Genomic DNA, 18968 nt, shown 5'->3' with positions numbered 1-18968 from the left:
ATTGGCAAAGGTCAGTTAGTCTGTGCTTTCATGTTTAGAAAGACTGTATGTAAAAGTCTGCACTTTCATGTTGTAAATAGATGTGCTTCTCCCATATGGGCTACAGAGCAACTCCTCGTCAAGCTACCTTTGTTGTAGTCAGCAAGTGACCGAAACGACACAGGTCAATGAAAGCTATGGTCTGTTGTTAGTCGCTAGTATAAAGCACTTAGTTGACTGTTAATTTAAACTCAGTCCGTCCAAGTTAGTTAAACGCCTGACCATGGCCTGACTTATTGAACGAATAAGACTTAATTTCCAAGTGGCGCTGGTTCGACTGTCGGGGTGTAGGCTTGAGCAACGCATTTCAACAGCTCTCCGTTCAGCAGCCACTGATGAATGGAAAAAGTTAGAGGGAGCAACACTTCAACAACAAGCGGAAACTTCACTTTGCCAATCTCGGTGACCAGGTCTGCGTCAGCGGTTCAAAGCATCTGCAAGTATGCGAAACTCTCACGATTAAGCTCTAAAAGAAGCTTTTTCAGTCCCAGGAAAAGGATTTCCACAACCAATCAAACCTAGATTCACAACTGACCAGTGCAACCACCCGGACAAATAAACGAACAGTGATTGACTTAAGATATTCAACCAGCAAGAAATAGTAGCCTACCTATTACAAACAAAAAAATAACATCTTGACGAACTGGTATGCGCATCCGCTTCATCCAAGTGAAATATTGTATTCACACAGTTTCTTTGCCACACTTCACGCGGGAACAATTACTGTAAAGTATCAGTATTCAGTAGGTTATAAATTCAAAGGGTTCATAAAGCGAAACAATAAAAAAAGTCAATGAAAAACTGCACAATTTTACATCAACGTCAGAAGCTCTGACATAATCGGAAAAACCTGAGCAACAAAAGCGGTGCTTTTTAAATGTCTTTAACGTCTGATAGGCCTACGTTAAAGTTATGTGAAAACAGCGACTTTTGGAAGTGGAATCACTGGTATTCGACAACTGGACCCAACTACCGTATCTTGGCTGCACGAGGAGGCATTGCCAATCTAAGCTACTACACGTCAAACGAGAGAACAGAGAGCGACTTTTGAAACTAGGGACGGGAAATTGACGGACGTTAACGTGTTGCCGATTTGTCAGATGAAGCATTTGTTGGGTTTTGCAATGGGATATCTGTAGAGCCGTGCTTGTCACGCATGTGGTATCTGAAGCTTTGCTTGATACCGTAGGCTTTGTGGCAAATATGGCATTCGTACGGTTTCTGATCACAGTGGAAGATCTTGATGTGTCGTCTCATGTTTCCCATCTGAAATAAAGACAATGTGAGAAAATCGACATCATTTTGTATTTTTTGTCCAAACGAACAAAGAAAACGACCATGCTGAACGATGATACTGTGATTTCCGGTATGGCAAACACGTAGCTACGGTGGGAGGCTTGCCTTGTCTGCCTAGACACAATAACGCAGTACTGCTGTAGTATGAAGAACAACAGTTCGACAATGAAAATAGATGGAAAAATTAGAACCTTTGCTTGGGCGTTCCTCAAGGGTCTATGGATCAAGAAATGTTTCAAGATTTTTTTTTAGCACAAGCGTGATGCATTAGTCTGTAGTTAGTGTAATAGTAAGTAGTATTTTGCTAAAACAATGAGCCTCAGTTTAGATGCTCAAGCAACGGTCCTATTTCCATGAAGCAAAAATCGACCAAATGGTCTTTGTTAGGTGACTGGATCGATTATAGTTGACCAAACATTAAACACAAACCTGCGAAAAACCTCGGTGGCAAATCGGGCATTCGTGCTTGTGACAAGCTCGCCTATGACGCGTGTAGGCGTGAAGAGTCGAGAAGATTCTGGCGCAATGGTCACATCGGTGCAGTCGTGGCGTCACTGTTACATGTAACTCAGACGTTACTTAACGAAAATCCGAACCAGAGTTATCAAATATGAAAAACCAGTTAATAATGATCCCTAGCTTGCCAGTTTGCCTTTTTTCAACGTCGGTAGACGTTGAATCAATGTAAAAAAATGACTGATTTGCTGTCTGGGTAGTTGTATGACCATCTCAGCATAAGTATCCATTCATCTACATCTATTCACATTAATATAACGTTGTTGTATAATTGCGATGTTTTGAGTAAAAATGGTCAAATTTGACACTTCACAAATTCAGTAAACCATTTTGTGAATATCCTGGCCGTAGAGTGTTAACAAATTGTTATTAATCTTCAGCTTACACAAAGTTTTTTACAATAAAAATTGACTCGTTTCGGTGAAACACCAAGAAACACAAACCAATGATCACGTTAATTTTTTAGAAAAATGCGATGCTTCCACTCACCCACGCCGCTAGTGGTTGGTATAGTTGACAAACCAGACGAGTTTCCATTGTCTGGAAAAAGAATTTTTGTGATTGTTCACAATGCAAACGCTCACAATAAAATGCCAAGGCGTTGTAAAAGCTATAGTAGATACGTTTAATGTCCGTATGTACACTTGTACAGTTACGATGGTTGACGTTATGAGTCACTGATATCATAGAAATCGCAATGGAAAAGTTGTTGCTACACAAGAAAAATAAACCATCAATAAAATGCATGAGACATAAAAGGTAAAGGTGGCTTCCATACTTGAATCAAAGCATCGAGGGATGATAAGACAAAAGCCTTCGGCACTAACGAGAGTAGGGTGGCCAGTTCCTTTCGGCCGCCCTTCCTTCAGCCACTACGCCCCACCTATATTTATTACATCTGGAGTGTTTCTCAACGGTGTATTTTAACAACCAGCTAAACCTGGGAGTCGAACCAGGATTGCATGATTAGAAAGCGAGCTCCTTATTCGCTGCACTATCCCACTTTTAGAAATAACCACAAAAAAAAGAAATAAAGTGAGATTGTGGGTTTCATAAAATCAACCTGGAAAAGCTTGGACTTTTTTGTTGGTGGCTTGGTTGGCTTGGCCGTGCGGTTCTGCCTGAAAGTGAAAAGAAAATGCGCTTGATCTCAGAACGATGAAGTGGATACAATTAAACGTTAAACAAACGCAAATACACAAAAAAGTTACGCAAACGTATAGCCCAGTGGTATGGAAACTGTTGAGATGTTAGTTTTAAACAAAACTTGACTTCAACTAAGCACAAACTAAGGATTAAAACTCAGGAGCAACCAGCACCGTTGACAAGGGATCCAGAGGGTATTTTTGGACCCGGTCAGAGATAATATTGGGGGCTCGTGACCTTTCCAAGAGGCCCGGGTATTAAAAAAAATCCACTGATTTGCTTCAGATGTAGTGCGTATTTTTTAGAAGTGTCTTCATTTGGAACAAGAAAATCTTATTGGCACCGGAGCCAAATCCTCTCAACGGCTTTAGTAGCAACACTGCGCTTTGAAGCTTCAATGGAGTGCATCTCATTTTTTCCCGACTTAAAAATCGAGTGCTACCACAATATGATCTCTTTCAGCAGGAAACGGTTTTAGTATTCTGAAGCGTTAAAACGCTTAGATGGGATGTTCCGCTTGAGCTGTAGGCTAGGTTGGTACAAATTGGGGATGTTGGAAGTAACTTTTTTTTACTGAAGCAAAAACAAAAGTTAGTTTTATGAAAGGCGGTTTGAAACGAAACGACAATTTAATAACAAAGTAATACGAAATAGTTTTGCTTTGAACCTTAGTAAGTTTGAATCGGTAAACCTTCAATGAACATTGTGTAAGACCGCGCACTTCACACTTTATGATGCATTCTGCGTTGAGGTTTCACCTGACTTTTATTTTAACAACAAAGCAAGATCACTTTTATTTGCAAAAAAAAAAAAAAAAAACATGACGAGGTTTACTTTGAAACGAATAGACAAATTATTGTTTCAAACAACCCTTCCAGCCAGAAAATCAGTCCATTTTTACATTGATTCAACATCAGCAGAGGTTGAACCAATGTGAAACAGGACTGATTTGCTGGCTTGAAAATATTTACTTACACCATAACTAACAACACAATATACTGCAACATGTATCCATGCAAGCTTTCAAGCCACACACCAACCTTCACATTTTTCGCATCGGAAACAGGCTGCTCGTCAGACTTTCGTTTGTGCAGAGTCTGTGAATAAAATCTTCGATAATGCTAAACACTCTGACTGTTTGGTCTGGCAAGCGACTGTATGTAAACATTATCATACCCTTTATCCAAAGATACCTCTATGGAACGGTGATTGCTAAGAGAAGCGTTCAAAATAACAAAAGGAAACCAATCTAAACAAGTCGAAGCAAACGGAACTGATAAAATAATCAAAACTTCGACATTTTGAAATTGTTATGTTTACTTATCACTAACAGTGCCTTCAGCTTTTGACGTATAAAAAGAGAGTAGTATTACGTAAAATTCCGTTAAACAAAACACTAAAGTGAGACAGGAACCAGGGGAAAGTGTTGTTTCTTTACGTTAGGATGGCTTCTACCACTAGTTTATAATGTCTTGGCACTTGTCGAGCTATCCGCCATTAAATCAATGCTTTTTCTTACTGTTCATGAAACAATAAACATGTACGTACTATATTACATTAAATGGCTTATTAGCCTACATATAAAATAATATATTAACAATAAATACTATCAACATTCAACACTGCAAAAAGTGATTAATGCCAAGCAAAAAAGTCTAGCATAGTTAATTCCATATACTGTAATATAGTTAGTATTCACGTAAAAGCCTTTACAGCCTTTTAGGTGAAGAGCAACTATATAGTTATCATTGATAAATCAATCAAATATATTTAATTGTTTATACTTTGAATAGAAACCTTCGTTCTATCCTTCAAAAAGTACGATACAAAATAACTTTGCTTCACTTCAACGTGGCATAAACTAAGATCAAATCACCTGTTGGCTTCTTTCTGACGCTTGTAGTGAGGTTGGCCGGATGCTCTCGATGCGCTGAATTGTGGGAAGGTTGCTGTCGTCTTTCCCGCCCAAACCTTCTTTCAATTGGTTGTCGGGAACTGAAACGCAACCAAGCATGACGATGTGGAAGATTTTGGTTGGTATGGAATATGAAAGTCTTCTTGCAGACGAAATTAACCCAAAACAAGAACGATTTAAAAAATGCTTCAAGTTTAAATGTATTGAGTACGAACAAATGAGACCGTATATCAGTGTGGAGTTTACTCACAAAAACTGAAGTATTCATGGTGGAGATTATCCAAAACTCGGGGTTTTTCGACCAAATCCAGCTTTGTTAGTTTAGTAACTACAAAAACTTGACTAGTATTTCTACGCTGAAACGTGAAAACCACCGACAACTGGTGAGAGCTTTGCAATTAGTGAAGTGAATGAAAGACCTACCCGATCTTAAAGCCACCATGGCAAGATAGGCACCCGCCGACGTGAAGGCAGTATTCGACATGTTTTGATAAGCCTCTACTGTGGTCGGGTTGCTGCTGGTTGAGGTCACGACTGAAAAACTACAACAAAGTAACAGGTTTTGATCAGAAATGGTTTAGAAAAAGAAAATTAGTCCCGGTATATTGGTTCAGGGGAAGGCTAAATAGGAAAATTTAATGGTGAGAAAACAATGGGAGGAAATTTTAAGCTTTTTGGTAAAATTTACGTGTGACAGAAAGGATGAGCTGCAGAATGTAAAAATTTATACGGAAACTTATTATACCGGAAACATGCATGTCATAATAAATTATTCTTGTGAGATGCAACCGCACCAAGCTATCTGTGATATCAGCCGCGTTTTTTCGGCCACACTTCGCACACTGAGACCTACAGATACATTCACATCATGGGGACCTTTGTATAAATTCACATACAGCTGCTTCAAAAGTAGGACTATAGCAAGGAAGTTGGCAATTTTTCTAAACCACCAGTGAGCCGCAAGGTTACCGCAAACGTGTAAACAAATCTACCAAGTCTGATTAATTCCCACAATCATTCATTACAAAGTTAAAAAAAACTTAACAGGGTTGATTAAAAACCTGAAATTTTCTGTTGTTGGTTCCGAGACGTTGCTCAAAGGGATGGGATCAAATAGATAAGATGAGGAGGTCGGGGATAGAGCAGCCTCGTTACTTGACGCTGTCTTCGCTTCATCAGCGTCATTACCGTGAACCGACCTCATGTGATACTGCAGCGATTGACGAATGGCGTACCTGACAAATTCAGCAAAGGTGTTGTCGTTAGAACGTACCTTGAACAAGTCAATGTTGTAGCACAATTGAAAAAAATGCCTTGAAAGAAAACCGAACTAGAAAATTTTACAAGGGAAATTCAACCCCAATTTTGAGCGCCAAGTCAAATTCTTGAACAATCACAGCAGCAGCTTATATCTAAAACAAAAGGTTAAATGAATTCTAAGCTTTCGGACAGAGAAGTGTCATTCAAAAGAGTCGACAGAGAAGGGTCAATAGAACTACACGTTGGAAGAAAAATGCAAATCGCTTGAATTGAAGAGGGAAGTTTTAAAAGTGCTGAGTCACACCTTGGTCGATTGAAAGTAAGCAGTTAGAAGAAGACTTTTGGCCACTTGTCTTTCTATCAGATTGACAAAAGCGTTCCAATCATTGTTCTACTGGGGTTTTGCTTTGGCAAACAATCTGAGCTTCATATTCTGTAAACTTTCGGTTGCTTTCAAATTTAACGATTGGCGACGTTGTATCAACAAAAAACATTGCTATTAACTAACTCAGGCGGCAAATCAGTTACTTTTTTACATTGATTTAACGTTTGCAGACGTCAAATCAATGTCAAAAATGACTGGTTTGCTGGCTGGAAACAATCTCCTACCTCCTTCCACACTCCGAGCACTTGAATCTTTTATCGGCAGTGTGCTTGATAAGAATATGACGTTTCAAGTTATTTTTGTTGTTGAAGATGCGACCGCAGTGGGGACAAGTGTGATTCTTGACAATGTGTGTGGTGTGTGAGCTGCAAGGAGAACAAGCGCTGCTCAAGTGGTTGCGAGATCACAGGGACACAAAAACAGAGCGGGATACGAAACTCCGCTTTTCCGCCACCGCAAGAAGGGTCAATTCAATTCGAATATTATTTCACACTCTAAATTTACCTTCAAGGAAAAACTTAACATTGTTTTAAAAGTACCTTAATATATTAAATAAATATAGCTCAAGAAAATATTCAGTACATCTACAAATTCAGCAAACATCTTTTTAACTTAACTAAAAGTATGATCAAACTGTCGCTTGCGGCCAATACACCCTGTTAGAACACCTTGATGTGTTCAATCTAACAAGATTCATAGCTTCAGTTGCATGTTCCACAATTCAAACGTCGTCCACGAGCTAGTCATGTTCATTAGTTTGCTACGTGAATGTCATTGGTCTTCTTCTCAGTTTCATTTATTTTTGTAATCAAAGTGCTAATGTTTTTTTTCAGCGCTGCCATCAAAAGTGTGACCAAATATTTTATAAATAGTTAAATAATATGGCTTGATAAAAACGTATTCCGTAAAGACCATACAAAAAAAAACACGGCGCTGACCTGCTGGGCTGCCGGCTAACAGTGTTAGTGATGGCCTGATGCTCAGTGTAGAAGTGACTGAACGCTTCAGGAAGACTGGAGAAGTACTTCAAGCATTCTTTACACGTGTACACGGAAGGCTGTTCCTGCAATAGCGTGGTTGTTTAGAAATATTATGCTGTTACGTTGCGATAGTGAAGCTGCTTCTACACATAGAGTAGGAGGTATAGTATGGTACACCTTAACCCTAAGATTCCCATCCAGTAAAGTCGCCGTTTAAGTCGTTTCAACATCGGTAACGACGTTTAAATGATAAAAAAATTGCAATTTAGACTAACTAGAAGGATAAACTGAAGATTTTTAGAGCGAATCGATTTTTTCATTAACAATGATACAATAGATTAATTAATAATAATATCCACTTAGAACAAATGCGAACATCCACAGATGCCATCGATTCAACGGAACATGACACCTACATAAATGTACTGTGTTTTTCAGTCAAATCGATTAGGACTTATACAAAAGAGTGCAGTTGTGACACTGGGTACTGTGACTGGTGACGCATTATGCCCTTGCATGATCGAAGCTTCTTGCACAATACCACGTAAACCTAAGCGGTACTTACACCGACCGCAGCGGCTCCCGGGCTTTGTAATGATGGGCTCGATAATGTCAGCATATTGCTGACGCTCTGTGGGACTGAAGGGGTCACAGTGGGTATCTGACCGGATTCTAGGGCACTGGGTACAGTATCTCTATACCGGCTCCATTCTCTAGAGCTCACGGTTGACTTGTGGGTGGTTAGCTTTGGAGACATGGAGAAAATCGATTGCAACTGAATAAAAAATAAACCATTTAATAAAATATGGTATTCTTCAATGGCGTTACTGTACAGTGTACAGCAGGCATGCACAACACATGGCAGGCGGGACAAATGTGGCCCCCGAGATCATTCAAATATATTTTCCAACTGTAATAACATTTTTTTGGTTTATTAATTAAATTTTAAATACGTAGGCTACGGATTAACCTTTTTTAAATACAACTGTAAAGATAATAATAATAATAATAATAATAATCGTGTTTTATTTGCGCCCATTGCGATAACATACAGTTCACTGCGATCACAGATGCGATACAACAGACGACAGGAAGCAGCGAAGTGACATATAGTCTTCGAGTCAGCTGCTCCCCTTATTTTGGCTTGCCATTAAGTGTCTTTGCCGAGACACAGCTGCGTGCTCTGGAACGGTGTCGAACCCACGTCCTTTCGAACGTCGCGCAGGCGTTCTCACCACTCAGCTACGCAGCCGGCAAAGAAAACATAGTGAGGTACGCCTCTTCGACGATTACTTTTAGAATAATTGGTTTCTTTTTTTCCTTATTTAAATGATATTTGTTACCAGATAGTCACTGAATAGAAACGATACAACAACGTTTGTATGAGGCTCGAGAAATGTAATTCTTCATTTTGCTGCCCTTGTACCATTTTGAGTTGTGCAGCACTGCTACACAGTGTGCAACGAATTACTGAAACAGTTGATGAACTGCATGTTGGGAATCCAAACATTTACTACTATGAACATTGAACAAGTTTCAATTTAAAAATAATTGCAGCGACGAATCTTCTCTTCCAAAAATGTACAACACAGTACGTACTTGTAAGGGGTCGGAGGACTTGGTGGACACAACGGAACCACTTTTTTCAGTAGAAGAGGTAGATACAACACTAGAATAAAATATACAGTTTAAGTTACATCAAGTAACAAAGTCATTGCATTAGTATGTTACACATCACACAAAAAGTAGCATTACTTAAAATGCACAAACAGATCACATGATGTAGATTCTGGCCCAATTAGAAAGCTAGGAAGGTTAAAAGACTAACCGGAAACCCTGCATGAAATTTCTGATATAATTTTATTTCAACTGCAACAACATATTGAAACGTTGAGTTTCAGTAATTTTCATTGATCTATTTGTGTGTTCAGCTTTCATAGCTCGCAAATTAGAATTATGCTACGCGATTGTCAGATTACAATAATAATTCCTACAGTTTTGTAATGATCAGTTCGAATGCACATGTCAAGGTATGATATCTGAAAGAATTTGATTACCGCAATTGAGTTAGATACGAAACGAAATGATTCTGCGACACCCTTGAAAATTTGAAACGACGCAGTTCAAAAACCTCTGAATTAAGCTATCGGGACGGGCAATCTGACATTCAAAGTAAAACTTAGCACAAGCCAGAGATTTCTAAAAGTACGAAATGTCCGACAACCTGCCAAAAAGAGAGTGTGTTAAATATCAGTGTTGCCAGACAAGGGCGCAACTAGGGGGGCTGTTTAGTCGACATGACAGCCCCCTTTAACATTTGCAACTTCAAGAAGACGGACGACTAACTAGAGTCTAGAGTCTCTAGACTGAGACTTTCCTACTACTTAACGCGTGCCAGCTTAAGCTACGTTCTATGCATACCAAACTTGTTTCACGCTCAAGTCGCATAAACCGCAATACAAAATATTAACAGGCCGTCGTTTATTCACGCAAACATGTGTCAATGGTCGAATAAAAACAAATGTAAACACATTGTACCTCTGTACTATTCTGTAAGGTTGGGATTAACGTAACGAAAATTACGAACGAATTACGTAACAAATTTACGGGATTATGAGAATGAGCAGGGCTGCGATTTTTGCCTTTTTCGGTGACGAGGTCACTCGACACGCGCCATCACTATTCAACAAACGCCGTGCCTTACAAAAAAAAAAAAGGAAAATAAAAAGGAAAAAAAACTGAGAGAGGACTAAACGTCGTCAGGTCGAGGAACAATCGGGGGGGGGGGCATCACGTGATGCAATCATAAGAGTGCTGACTGACGTAAACTTTCTTGCGCCAGGTACTTCAAAGCAAGGTCTAAAAGCGACGCTTCACACGAGAAACTCCCAAGGCGTCAGCGCCGCCATTTTGAACACTGCGGGAGAATGCTTTGATCGAAGTTCCAACGCCCGGCATCAAACATTTAGCAACACACGTTTCGTGCTATTCGACACAACGGGTTTCTGTTGTGTCGAAATAACCTATGAAACGTCGAAATAACCAACAGATGTGTCGAAATAACCAACAGATGAAATAACCTAGGCTACGTTGAGTTGTCAACGTCAATGCCAGTTTGTATTTCGCAGTTTGAGCTAATTAACAATATTGCTCTGGTAAAATGACTGTTGGATACTTGCTATGAAAGTTTTTCACATGTAGAAAACAGCCTAGTTTCCGACCAGACGTGCAGAAATACAGATGAAAAAAGCCGCTATTTTTATGGAAAGGAACATTTTGAACACTGCGGGAAATGCTTTGATCGAAGTTCTAACGCCTGGCATCAAATATTTCGCCACACACGTTTCGTGCTATTCGACACAACGGGTTTCTAACTTTCTTCGAAGTAGGCTACTTTTACTTGTCAAGGTCTATGCAAGTTTGTATTTATGTCTGACTTATGCACTTGTTGTTCCAAGAATGGAGAATTTTTTTGCAATGTGAATAAAGAATAGTAGACAGATAAACACGGTTGCAAACTCGACTTCCTTCCACTAAAAGGGTTTCTGTGATTACGTAATGGGCGATTTTGCACTTGCATTCACAAAAGCACACAACCTAGCTAGCAAAACCCGTCGTTTTTACATTGATTCAACGTCTACAGACGTGAAGTCGCAATGCAAAAATAACGAATTTTGATGCCTGCGTATCAATGCCCAAGAAGAAATTTACGTTTGTTTTACATTAATTCGACATCTAGCGACGTTGAATTGAATTATCATAAAATAACGTTAATTGTTCAACCAGGTACCGGTAACAAATTAACAGCTCACTGCGAGATGATTGCCTCGATTTACGTTTTTTTACACTACCGTAACATAATTTCGGCACAATTGGGATACTGCGAGCAAACACGAGTCTGTTTGATAAAGAACTAGCTGTCAGAATCGGAATTATCAGATGCTGTATCGGAGGATGAGGTTGTCGCGTCGTCACTAGAATACTTGAAGACGCGAAACTGCCCGTTCATGAACGCGCGATGCCATATGATCGGAAGCATTACTTTACTGCCCAAGAACCATTTATCGAATTTCGTACTACTTTTTTAACTTGACCCCGTAGCTTTTCTAATTCCAGTTTGTTTCCGTCATAAAATTCTTTACAAATTTTGCAAAATACCACACTAACTTTTCCTTCTGTTTGATAATCTATAGCAGGTAAATTCTACATTTTAACTGTATCTTCTTTCACTATAATTTATATTCGCAACGACATCGGTAAACAATAAGCATTCGATGAAAAAATAACTTTTGCGTAACAATATGCCGGTATCGCGATGAAGAAACGCATAAAATTTCGTTTGATTAAACATTAAAGCATACGGCAATTGCCGCCGTAATCCAAGGTTTGTTGATTTGGCGACGGCAATGTTTTTGCCGTCGTAGATACAAGCTAATTTCGAGGGCAATTTGTATACATGTCCGGTAGTACATAACTTAGCGCTTGATACTCCTTTGCAATCACTCAACCAGCGTGCGATTAAAAGCTTAAGTAAGTGACTCTGATACCACACAACTTGTGCGGTAACTCGCTGCCAAACGCTTATAATCTGACTCTTGTGACATCATATTACTATTCGACAAACAAACGCAGAATTTTTGGTCGTTCGACAAGAAAGAAAAAATCGCAGCTCTGAGAATGAGGGTGGAGAAACTAAAAGGATTTCTTTTCCTTTCTTTGAATTTGGTTTCTAAAATTTGGTAAATTGGCTAACTTAGGATGCAACCGTATTAACCCACAAAACGAAACTGCAGCTGGCTTTAGGCTAGTCTGATTTGTAATTTTCGTATGATCGCAACTTCACACATTCTTAAACCAATTTTATAATTTTGGTATCAAAAAGACGGCAATTAAATTTTCTTTACAATCTTGTCAAACTTGACGTGTATCCAGGTCCTAAGCTTGTGTGGACTACTTTTTAAAATTTCCAAAGCGCGGGAAACTTTTTTTGAGAATGAGTAGCAAGCGCAGACAGAGCGAAAAAGGTCGCTTCGCACGTCACAGAATTGGATCACTGCGATGTCAATTTACACTAGGCTAATATTCTAACAATCTAACTGTGATATATCCGCTTCTACAAATAATTGTTAGTTTTCTCTCTCGTTGCCGACTCCCTTTGATTTTTTCTAGTTGCGCCGCTGTTGCCAGGTGTTATTTATCGTATACTTTTCGGATAAAGTGTTGTTTTTTACTAACGGTAGCCTAACTCCTGCCCATTGAAGATTATTTCAAAACAGAGTGCTCACTTACTCTACTATCTAAAATAAAAGGGTTGCCACTCACTGTTCACTTTGCATGCTTTCCATTATCAAAGCGGAATCGGCCCCAAATAATGTTTCTAAATTAGTTTCAAATGGAAGAGGGTCAATCGTGAGGGAGCTGCTGGGGGTTAAGGACTTAGTAAGGTTGTCGGAAGATGAGATACTAGGTAGCATGGGTGACGGCAGTGGGCGTGACCGGCTGGACTGGTTTCCACTTACACGACCAAATATCGACGCAGGAGACACGGTCGCTGAAAAATTAAACATTCAAGTTCTGTCATATTTGTGTTTTTGAGCTGAATAAAAACGGCCTACACCCTACGCCTACAGTGCATGCAATCGTTGGCTTATCACAGTGATGTGTATATTTGTTACACTCAATCCAAGGATATATGAGCGGTCCAAAGATACCTGATTCTGCATTTTTAAGCGCAAATTTCCAAAAAGCTGAAACTTCTTTCAACTCCACACCCCAGAAACATTACACATCTAGATTTTAGACTGTGAAAAAGATTGTATTCTTGTTGAATACTAATACAGCAGTTAACAGTGTATATATCCAGAAATTAATTTTAATCTTATATATATATATACTTAAGGATAGTGATAGCGAATAAAGTAAATCAAGGGTGGTTTGTCTTGAACGCTGACATCCAAAAAAAGTTGATTTTGGAACCTTTTTCAACTTATCGGAAGCACAAAAAGGATTTCTTCATATTTTAAATTCAAATAAACAGTGCACAAGTACAGCAAAGTATTAACGGAGAGGGACGTTCAAAACAAGTGATTATGGTAAGTCGATCGACACAATAACACTTATGCAGTTACTACCACTTACAAATGTTATGAACCGGTGACATTTGATCACTGGTCAACAACGCGGGCACTGTTTGGGTAAGTTGCTGAATTTTTTTGGGAAAACCCTTTTTCTTCTGTGTCCTTCCGCCACGTTGTTTCGAACCTACCGCAAGAAAGCATGTCATTATATGACGAATAGACAAAACCATCGTATGTGCGACTACTTCATGATCGACGCAAGGAAAACTTCTAAGCGTTCTGTGGTAACAATTACAGCGCTGACAAATATAACAGTCATTTTCGTTGGTGTATAAAATAGAATTCTCAAAAATATACAACTTAGTATATATTTATAGAAAGTTTGATCAATGTCAACTTACTGTGTCCCTCAACAGAATATGACTGCGTCGGCTGCACTGCACTAGCTTCAACTGGTTTAGGCAAGGTTGATCCTGTCGCAACAACTTGATACTCATCATCGTCTTCTGACCGTAAATCAACGTAAAGAACGCTTTGTAATGAATTGCTTTGGGTTACAATTGTGTCCGACGATTGCCTATTGCGTACTCCATGCAAACTTGGCAAAACAATATCTTCTGACAGCAGCCCATCACAAGCCTAAAAAATATACAGTTAGTTATAAATGAAAACGCAAAAATGTGCAATTGGCTTATTGATCCATGTGAATGTTCAATATTGTTCATCCTAGAATAGTGAAAGCTTCGGAAGCTTCATTCTGGCAGTTTCTCGTACCGCCCTTGTGGAGTCTTTGAACGATCGACGAAGGTCTGGTCACCGAAATGTGACAAGATTAAAGTTTCCGCTGGTTGAAATATTGTCTGTGATTTACTCCATTCACTAGGTGCAGCAGAATGGAGAGCAGTCCTTTCAATGCGTTGTTAGTGAGCCGCACATTCCTAAAAATGAGCGTAATACCGGGGCAAACTATTGGTTTGAAGCAGGGGCTCTCAATAACGTTTGTAAAAATAAGAACCGGGACGTTCTTTTACAGATCTGAAAGACAGTTAGACCAAATCTGATAAATAGAAAATACTTTTTGAGTTCAATAGTGGAGGCAGAAAATAACAAGTAAAACATTGAAATAATGTAAAAAAAAACACTGACTTTCTGACTAGGTACATAAGCAGAATACAAATTTCATACCACTTAAATTAAAATGACAAAAACTGATTGCCTTTTCAAGTAAATATCATACCTTCACAATAGTGGAGGCAGAAAATAACAAGCAAAACACGGAATGGCCCGTTTCGGTGAGTCCGATTAGGTGAGTCCGATCCCTTAAAGGGGGATTTTTTAAATTTTTTTTTTAGATTATCGAGTACCGTAGCCTAATTATCATTGCCGTTTTAGGGTTTGGGGTTAGGGTTAGAAACTCACCGAATCGGACTCACCGAATAGTAGCAGACCCAGTAAAACATTGAAATAATGTAAAAAAAAACACTGACTTTCTGACTAGGTATAAGCAGAATACAAATTTCATACCACTTAAATTAAAATGACAAAAACTGATTGCCTTTTCAAGTAAATATCATACCTTCACAATAGCTGATATTTGAAGCTTCCGTGCCGTTCTCATTAAATCACGAATATTCTCAGCAAATACATGGAGCCGGGAGGTGTACAGGTAATGAAGTATTGGTATAAATGTGTTGATTGTGATAGAGGATAAATGTATAGTGGTGACATTACATGCCTGCAATACAGACAGTACCATAACTGTTATATGTCACACAGCTACAATTTTAAGAAAAATAATATTAAAAGAAGTGCTGCATGATAGTGAATTTTTTATAAGATTAAAAGGTTTAACTTAGAGCATTTCGACCTGATACTGAGATTTTTTTTGCTAAAAGTAAGTTACATTTTTATCATATTGAATTGGTTTGGTTTTGAAGCTTTATCCTCGGACTGACAAAGCCTTGATAGGTTATTTCTGGTAGTTTCGCATGTTTGTAGAAGCTTTTGACGCAGAGCCAGTTACCAAGATTGACTGAGTAAAGTTTTCCGATTGTTGAAATATTGTTGCCGGGAAATTATTTCATCCATTAAGTGTCGCTGAATGGAAAGCAGTCCTGAGTATGCGTTGCTCAAGCGCACACCCCGAGAGTCAAACCAGCAGCGCTTGATCTTTAAATTTCTTGGTTCACAAAGACACGCGTTAACCAACTGAGCTGTCGGGTGGACAATTATGTTATATAGCCTATTCAAATTAACGTCACACGTGTGCATGCTCTGCACCCACCGCTCACTCAAATTGTGTAAAGTTGCTTTTCATGTTTTAAGTCAATAAACATTTACAAAAAAGTTGTGGATTGTAATAACAAAAGTCCAGTTATTCAGTAATAACAAAATAACTGTTCCGGTTATAATATAGTATATAATTTATGCAATAACTAAAATTTCTTCTCATATAAGATTGACCAAGATTAGTTGTACAATTTTTTTTGATTGGTTTTGCAAGTAAAGTTTGTCTGAGTAAAGAAGGGGTACTTAATCTCTGTTAACCATAACAATGACTTTGACTACGCAAATGGACAAAAATATGACCAGAAAATGTTTAATTTTGGTGTTGTATTCAAAAATGGTTGTTTAAGCAAGGTGTGGTATTTCCTTGGTATAAGATAAGTTAGAACACATAAAAGTGTGCAATTGTGCATTCTACTGAAATCTTACTGTTAAACAAAGCTATGGTAATTTACCTTTGAACCTGCATCATCAGACTGCTTTCCTTCATCAAATAGAGCATAAAAATAATCACTGTGAGCAGCTAATACACATTTGTGAGCTGGAAAACTGACGTTTTCAACTACAAGAGAAACATCGCACAGTTGTGACTTCTTTTGCTGATCATACAATGCCTGTAATAAAGCAACAAGTTTAAGGGCTGCTGAAATACAGGATTATGATATCTTTTTATACAAGATTTCACAAAAACTCACAGGACTTCACAACATTAATTAATCAACTAACAGTTGACTAAGAGGCATACCAACAAAAAGCAAGTAGCCTATTTAATAAAAACAGAGTAGTGAACAATGACAGTTCAACTGTAGCTGTCAAGGAGCACACTTCAAGAGGGTTTTTTTAATCAGCATAGCTAGGGAGGGTGGAATAAAACACTGAAATAAACACCTCAATCACATGAGACATAAAAACTGCATTTTTCAAACTTAGCAATAAAAATTTGCATGAATAGACCTAATACAAACTACTTGTACAAAGGCACAATACACACATAAAATTGAATATACAAAAAATTCAAAAAAGGCTTTTTTAATTCAGATAGAGCTAAAGTTACAATAAAGTATAAACTTATTTCTAACGAATTAATTTAATCAAACAATTTATCGTACAACTGTTTTAGCTCCCAGCAAAAATTTACTGTCTGTATGATGCTAATTACATAATATTATACTTAATGGCTAATAGCTCTGCTTCAATTTGAAAAGAAAAACAAAAAAACTGCAGCAGCCACTTTATTTCGTGAGTTTTATATTTGAGATTATTAAAATGAAATACAAAACTGAGATTACAGAATATTTATTAATTCATCAAAGGTGAGTAAACATAACTGGAAAAGCCAATCTGGTACTAAGACACTTCCTTAATCCTCATATAGGCGATCTATCGTACCTAATGCAGAAACAATCATTAAGAAAACAGATATTATATATATATATATAGTTTTATAGCTAAAGTCTAAACCTTGAAAACATTTGGCCAGGCCATCACTCACAATGTTGTGAAAGATAGCCTGGTGATAGCCATTTGGCCAAATATTTTTAAGGTTTAGACTTTAGCTAAAAAACTATTGATTTGTTTTTGCTTATTTTTTCCATACTCACTTTCAACAGTTTACTTTCACCACCGCGATCTTCAAATACAAGTGGAATACTTTTGAGAAAAACACTACTTTCCATCACCAGTTGGTGATGATCTAACAATCCAACAGAAATTTGATAGGCCTAATTTCTCATACAATAAACCTCTTCAAGTATGTCCACATAGAAAATAATGGAGCTAGTGTACAAGTCTACACCTTGGGTCATAAATGGAATCAACCAAGACCTATAGGGTGAAATGTATGAACAGTAAAACAAAAGTAAAGTAGTTTCACCTTATATGTTGTCGGGTGCATAGCCGAGTGGTGAGAACCCTGGGAAGGCAATCGAAAGGGCGCCGGTTCGACACCGCTCGAGAGCATGCGGCTGTGTCTTTGGCAGGACACTTAAAGGCATGCCTGAAGGTGGACACGAAGATTGACTTCCTTGCCTTCCCATCCACTTAATCTAAATCTTTAACCACCAGGCGTAAGCCTGGATACGACGACCTTATATGTATGTTGATTCCAGTGCACCGGCGCCGAGTCCCGGGCGGGCGGGCCGCGCCTGCCGGACATTTCAGGAATTAAAAAAAATTAATGCAATTTTAAGTCCCAAAATTTCTGTAACCATCTGCCACCTTCTGATACTAGCCTACTTACCTTATTCGCAGGGTTTTGTCGTCATATGATAGGCTCTACTAGACCTATTAATTAAGCGATTAGTTTTCGTCAATTATTGCCATTGCTACATTCATGCAACGTTAAACAACATTGATTCGCCGTTAAGCGAGCAAAAGTGTCCAGCCGCGTTGTTTGTCTCCACTCTGCCTCTCGTAGCCCAGTGCTATAAATTAAGCAGCGTTTAGACTACATGCGTTTTTCTTGCGTAACCACTCCGACAAAACGTATCGCCCGATCCATTACACACAAGTGAATGGGAGTGTTTACATTGCGCGCGTATTTCGTGCGTTTGCTCTCAGACAATCGCAAGCCGTTGCAAGCGATCCATCTGAATGCAAGCTGAAGCTGACGCAACCGATCCTAGGTCGCGTATTTGCTAAGTCAGTCTAAGGTAGTTTTGCGAAGAAACGCCGAGGTAGGTTAGTTCTTTGTGAAGTATTGATAGAAAAATTACTTTTCACATCAGAAGTGACTTGTTGGGCAGATTCTGCTGAAGTTTAGACTTTTTGAAAGGGTTTTATTGTATTTTTAAGCAAGATAGATGCGCCTCCCAGTAGTGTTTTTCTTTCAGATCAAACTTAATTATTTTTCATTCCTCATGGTTTAGGCCACCGTTTTGAACTTTATGTTCGATAGATTGTCACACATAAAAAAATCTATGATTATGAAGTAACAGTGAAGTATGAAGTAAAACTTATGTTATGAAAGTTATGAAGTAAAACCAACCAACCAGTGATCACCATGCTTATGGGAGGCTACCAGAAGGTGAGTAAAATGACTAGTTGAATATCAAGTTCCTACTACCTAA

At 38.5% G+C, this 18968-nt stretch overlaps 1 protein-coding gene across 2 annotated transcripts; it reads right to left on the bottom strand.

The window, feature by feature from the left end:
- Nucleotides 1–703: 703 nt before the first annotated feature.
- On the bottom strand, nucleotides 704–17701 carry LOC145770452 (uncharacterized). 2 transcript variants are annotated; one of them, XM_082582105.1, is made up of 18 exons: nucleotides 17502–17689; nucleotides 16356–16514; nucleotides 15191–15349; nucleotides 14016–14253; nucleotides 13676–13798; nucleotides 12860–13088; nucleotides 9137–9206; nucleotides 8103–8312; nucleotides 7496–7620; nucleotides 6782–6922; nucleotides 5974–6147; nucleotides 5336–5454; nucleotides 4874–4992; nucleotides 4038–4094; nucleotides 2915–2972; nucleotides 2341–2391; nucleotides 1765–1889; nucleotides 704–1305 (listed from the first exon to the last, which is right to left on the bottom strand). In XM_082582105.1, exons 1-18 carry the CDS (start codon nucleotides 17574–17576, stop codon nucleotides 1117–1119), a joined length of 2421 nt encoding a protein of 806 aa, XP_082438231.1. In that variant the 5' UTR covers nucleotides 17577–17689; the 3' UTR covers nucleotides 704–1116. The 2 variants fall into 2 exon arrangements, with proteins under 2 accessions (XP_082438231.1, XP_082438232.1); XM_082582106.1 differs by lacking the exons at nucleotides 704–1305; nucleotides 1765–1889; nucleotides 2341–2391; nucleotides 2915–2972; nucleotides 4038–4094 and adding an exon at nucleotides 4134–4246 and having other exon boundaries at nucleotides 17502–17701.
- Between the last annotated feature and the right edge of the window lie 1267 nt (nucleotides 17702–18968).

This window comes from Aplidium turbinatum, chromosome 5 (genome assembly GCF_918807975.1).
Source record: "Aplidium turbinatum chromosome 5, kaAplTurb1.1, whole genome shotgun sequence".
NCBI lineage: Eukaryota > Metazoa > Chordata > Ascidiacea > Aplousobranchia > Polyclinidae > Aplidium > Aplidium turbinatum.
Note: the sequence above shows the minus strand (reverse complement) of the source record. Positions and strands in the feature narration are given on the sequence as shown.

Bases quoted from the DNA above. Each gene is read 5' to 3' on its own strand.
- LOC145770452 (XM_082582105.1), bottom strand. From the start codon at position 17,576: ATGGAAAGTAGTGTTTTTCTCAAAAGTATTCCACTTGTATTTGAAGAT. The intron at 14,254-15,190 runs GTATGATATTTA...TATATTTTTTAG, and splicing joins AAATATCAGCTATTGTGAAG to GCTTGTGATGGGCTGCTGTC. The intron at 13,799-14,015 runs GTAAGTTGACAT...TTCTTGCGGTAG, and splicing joins ATATTCTGTTGAGGGACACA to GTTCGAAACAACGTGGCGGA.